Genomic DNA, 5,139 nt, shown 5'->3' on the forward strand with positions numbered 1-5,139 from the left:
TCATAAAGGCACAGCAGGCTTAGAGACATGAGGCATTTCCTGCAAATGGAAAAACATGTACACATTCACAAAATATAAGAGTTCCTGACGATTTACTGACTAATTCACCAAACAGTGTGGATTCTGCAGCTTGGTTTCATGAGATACTGATATAATCGATCTGTAAGGTCTTAGCTTCAGAACAATGTTGTAGTTAGAGTTTAGGACTTTAATGTAAATCCCAGGAGAACATGTTCTCATATTTATTCCACTCTCTCAGTCCTTTGAAGCTCAGCATGTTGGGTAGATGTTGTGTGAATAGAGAAATAGCGCCCCTCACAGACCTTAAAGCTGAAAGAAAAACATCATGTTCAGACATTTCTAATGTGGCTGCAGGATAAATATACAGGAGACACAACAAGACCAAAGGTGGAGGAAACTTGCTAAATTTGACTGTTTGTCAAAAAAGGAAAATAATTTTCACTTCTACTGGTGAGAAACAGCTGCATTATTTTTCTCTGGCTGTTCAATAGCTTCTTGATGGCAGAGAATAGATTTATGGATGATTTACTCAACCTTCCTTTTTCTCCAGAATGCCTTTGGAGGAGAAACGAAAAGTCAGTGGACTAATGACACATTTTCTGATCAAATACAAATTCCACAAAAGGACAGACAACAGAACTGCACTTTTAGTGTTTTATTGTAATAATTTACTCCACATTATTCGGATGATGCCATGGATCTAAAAATAGCACAAACTTCAAACTTTCTTGCAATGGAACGAAAATTATGACTGAGAGGGCGTGGCAGCGGGGGCGTGGTCAAGCCCCAGTTTGTTATTGGAGGGCGAGGCCGGTGATGGTCAGTGGCAAAATGATCACACCTGTGTCAAATTACTGGTCCGTGTGTGTGTGTGTGTGTGTGTCTTTGTCTTTCAGTGCCAGCTGAGGGCTGATGTGGAGGGAGAAAGCGCCTCCCTGTGTGCTGTGTTTGGATGTGAAATCATCAAAAAATCTGAAACATAAATTGCCCTGCAGTGAACCCGCCTGTCCCAGTGCTTCAGTTTTTCACCACCCCGAAAAAAAAGTGTTACAGATGGTTTACAGAGCTATAAGCACCGAGTTCATGATTGAAGTGAAACTCACAGGATGAAGCTGCCAGCAGCAGCAAAAATGGAAGGAACATCGTTGAACTCAAAGCAGTGCAAAATTCTCCAGAGCCCACAGTGACTGAGGCTGATATTTCTCTATCTGTAGTTGGAAGGGGGGGAATTTTGCAGATTTGCATATTGTGATGCTGATCTATTCAAAACAGCCTGCTGGTTTCTGTCCTTGACAGGTTTTAATCATCAGAATGAAAATTGTTCTTTGGTGCTGAATTTGGTTTGTTTTTATGAAAGACTGAATGTAAGAATGATAATTATTCTCAATGCTTGAGGATATTGGGATCATGAGAATGGAAAAATTCTCCTTTTTTTTCAAAGTCATGACAAAATGCTCTCACACTTTCTCACACATGATACACAAACTCTGATTTGCTGGGGTGATTATTCTTATTTAATGATATAACAGTAGAACAAATTCTCGACAGAGATGTGATTATAATAGTGTGTATAAATGTGCAGCAGTGTTAGAGCTGTAGCACTGGGGATTCAAATCTACACCACAAACGAATAAAAAATTAACATGAAACCCTGGTGTAATTTGTGGGATTATTTTTTTTTTTAGTTCGATGTGGATGGATAAGTTTTGTATCTTGTGGTCATTCTGTTATACTGTACACTGTATGAGGTGTTTTTGTACAGGGATGTTGTTGATTTGTCTCACTGTGTGGTCTTCGAGCGCAGTAATACACAGCTGTGTCTTCACTCTGCATGTTCTGTCCCCGTAAGGTCACAGTGTTACTGGAAGTGTCTCGAGAAACAACAAACTTGTCTTTCAGTGAATCTTTCTTTTCAATGTTCCCATTATAATAAATGGCGTTGATCCATTCCAAAGGTTTTCCTGTAGGTTGTCGAATCCAAGCTGTTCCATAGTGGCTGCTGCTGTCAGTGATCGAAGCTCCAGACACTCTACAGGTGAGGGTTAAAGTCTCTCCTGGCTTTATCACCACTGAGTCTGGCTGGATGAGCTCAGTAGCACAGAACACATCTGTGAAAAGAGAAAAAGAAAAGGTTGACATGTTGAACTGAAAGGATCAGATGAACTCACAGGATGTGAGTTCACAGGATGAAGCTGCCAGCAGCAGCAAAAATGGAAGGAACATCGTTGAACTCAAAGCAGTGCAAAATTCTCCAGAGCCCACAGTGACTGAGGCTGATATTTCTCTATCTGTAGTTGGAAGGGGGGGAATTTTGCAGATTTGCATATTGTGATGCTGATCTATTCAAAACAGCCTGCTGGTTTCTGTCCTTGACAGGTTTTAATCATCAGAATGAAAATTGTTCTTTGGTGCTGAATTTGGTTTGTTTTTATGAAAGACTGAATGTAAGAATGATAATTATTCTCAATGCTTGAGGATATTGGGATCATGAGAATGGAAAAATTCTCCTTTTTTTTCAAAGTCATGACAAAATGCTCTCACACTTTCTCACACATGATACACAAACTCTGATTTGCTGGGGTGATTATTCTTATTTAATGATATAACAGTAGAACAAATTCTCGACAGAGATGTGATTATAATTGTGTGTATAAATGTGTAGCAGTGTTAGAGCTGTAGCACTGGGGATTCAAATCTACACCACAAACGAATAAAAAATTAACATGAAACCCTGGTGTAATTTGTGGGATTATTTTTTTTTTTAGTTCGATGTGGATGGATAAGTTTTGTATCTTGTGGTCATTCTGTTATACTGTACACTGTATGAGGTGTTTTTGTACAGGGATGTTGTTGATTTGTCTCACTGTGTGGTCTTCGAGCGCAGTAATACACAGCTGTGTCTTCACTCTGCATGTTCTGTCCCCGTAAGGTCACAGTGTTACTGGAAGTGTCTCGAGAAACAACAAACTTGTCTTTCAGTGAATCTTTCTTTTCAATGTTCCCATTATAATAAATGGCGTTGATCCATTCCAAAGGTTTTCCTGCAGGTTGTCGAATCCAAGCTGTTCCATAGTGGCTGCTGCTGTCAGTGATCGAAGCTCCAGACACTCTACAGGTGAGGGTTAAAGTCTCTCCTGGCTTTATCACCACTGAGTCTGGCTGGATGAGCTCAGTAGCACAGAACACATCTGTGAAAAGAGAAAAAGAAAAGGTTGACATGTTGAACTGAAAGGATCAGATGAACTCATAAAGCTTCGATCCAAACACTCACAGGGGGCGAGAGCCAGCAGCAGCAGTGGAGCTGAAGCAAACATGTTTGTGTTGAACGAGGACTAATGAGAACCGCTTCCTCTCGAGATAAGCACGGTGCTAATATTACAAGAGGAGATGGAGATTTGCATAAACATTACAGAGGAGCTGTGTTGAGTGCAGCTCTGCAGATGTTCATCACAGTCAAATCACATGTCTCAATTTAACATCAATTTAATGTGGGAAATAATTAATTTATGATTATTACGAGTAAGATTTTTTTGTATAAAATAATGGTTCATAAATAAATAAATGATGCAATTCTCCCTTCTTATTTTGGTTGTCATGAAAAATAAACTGAATTTTTGCCATAATACATCAAAATAATAATAATAATAATAATAATAATAATAATGAGAAAAACAAGCTTTTATATCATTATCAGCCCTGTTCAGAATTGCATGAAGACAGAGATCAATCTCATGTGTATGAAGATCCTAGTTTATGATTTTTAATGTTTATGATGGCAATGTCAAATCATGAAGTTTCATTTATCGATCCAGAAGAGCAGTGCATCACTGAACCCCTCATTCTAATGGTGCTGGTTCTCAACGAATGAGTAACATTATTTGTTGTCTTGTGGACTCCTGAACACAAATCATTCTGGTGTTGATCGGAGCATGAATTTAAACAGCTAAATTTGTGAGATTATTTTGTCTTTGTGCACTGTGTGAAGTGAACATACTTTCCAGGCAACAAGAGGCACAATTCTCAGCTCCATCACATCTGTAGACGAGGAGATTTACCTCAAACTGATCAGAGCAGTTTAAAGAACTGGAATATGATCATCAATCAAGCTGTTAAAGCCAAACTTTCAATGTCCAAAGACAGACATTATGTTCAAATCATAAACTGTGATGTTCATATCACCTGGCCTTTGGAGAGTCTGAATGCTGCAGTTACACTTCACCTCCTTCACATTAACTATGGATTGGAATGGAATGGATTGACAGATTATTCATGATGGATTAACTGTATATCCAGCCCAGGACAAGAAATAATTTCATGTTGAGGCCAAAGATGAAACATGAGGTTGATTTCCCTTTGTCTTTGAAATACAGAGGGGTCTGAGCCCTGCGAGCTCATTTATACCAGGCATCCCTGGGGACAAGTGGACTGCAGGGAGATGAAAATGAACAGGGATGTTTTTGTACAGGACTGCAGGGAGTCTGTAGTGCTGTGTGTCTCTGGCACAGTAATACACAGCCGTGTCCTCGGTCTGAGAGTTTTGTCCTCTTAAATAAACTGTTCTGCTGGATGTGTCCTGGCTGAAACTGATCTTGCTCTTTACTGTATCTTTGAGATTAGTGCTACCATCACTACACAGATATCCGAGCCATTCAAGAGCTTTCCCAGCAGGTTGTCGTATCCAGTTAATACAATAGCTCGACTCTGAGGTCTTACAAGAGATGGAGAACGACTCTCCAGGTTTCACGAGCACAGAGGCTGACTGAGTGAGCTCCACAGCACCAACACCACCTGAGAACAACAACAATAAAACATCATCAAATCATTTGCCCAACCAGGTATGAAATCTAAACTCATTCAGCCAACATGGAGACTTACAGAATGCAGCTGTGAGCAGCAGCAGCACTGATGAGAGCATCGTTGTATGGGATAAAACTGAAGTGAATTAAACTGTTCAGCTGCTCTCCTCCTCACCACACACACACTCACAATCACCAACCTCATATAAGAGACATCAGTGAAGGATTTGCATCAAATGCATCACATGACCTTGAAGACTCGGGTTTTAAAACTAAACACTTGCATATCTCTGTGACCAACTGATTCAAGTTTCAAAGTGTT

At 39.8% G+C, this 5,139-nt stretch overlaps 3 gene segments (V, D, J or C); all 3 read right to left on the minus strand.

Annotated features, from left to right (window-relative positions):
* On the minus strand, window positions 1–2,244 carry LOC132869010 (immunoglobulin heavy variable 4-61-like). The segment is given in 3 exon segments: window positions 1–39; window positions 1,822–2,129; window positions 2,205–2,244. Coding segments are annotated over 3 exon segments (387 nt in total).
* Window positions 2,245–2,710: 466 nt separating this feature from the next.
* LOC132869012 (immunoglobulin heavy variable 4-39-like) lies at window positions 2,711–3,335 on the minus strand. The segment is given in 3 exon segments: window positions 2,711–2,716; window positions 2,902–3,209; window positions 3,293–3,335. Coding segments are annotated over 3 exon segments (357 nt in total).
* Window positions 3,336–3,427: 92 nt separating this feature from the next.
* LOC132869013 (Ig heavy chain V region 914-like) lies at window positions 3,428–4,936 on the minus strand. The segment is given in 3 exon segments: window positions 3,428–3,455; window positions 4,485–4,809; window positions 4,897–4,936. Coding segments are annotated over 3 exon segments (393 nt in total).
* Between the last annotated feature and the right edge of the window lie 203 nt (window positions 4,937–5,139).

The sequence above is a fragment of the Neoarius graeffei genome, chromosome 20 (assembly GCF_027579695.1).
Source record: "Neoarius graeffei isolate fNeoGra1 chromosome 20, fNeoGra1.pri, whole genome shotgun sequence".
Lineage (NCBI taxonomy): Eukaryota > Metazoa > Chordata > Actinopteri > Siluriformes > Ariidae > Neoarius > Neoarius graeffei.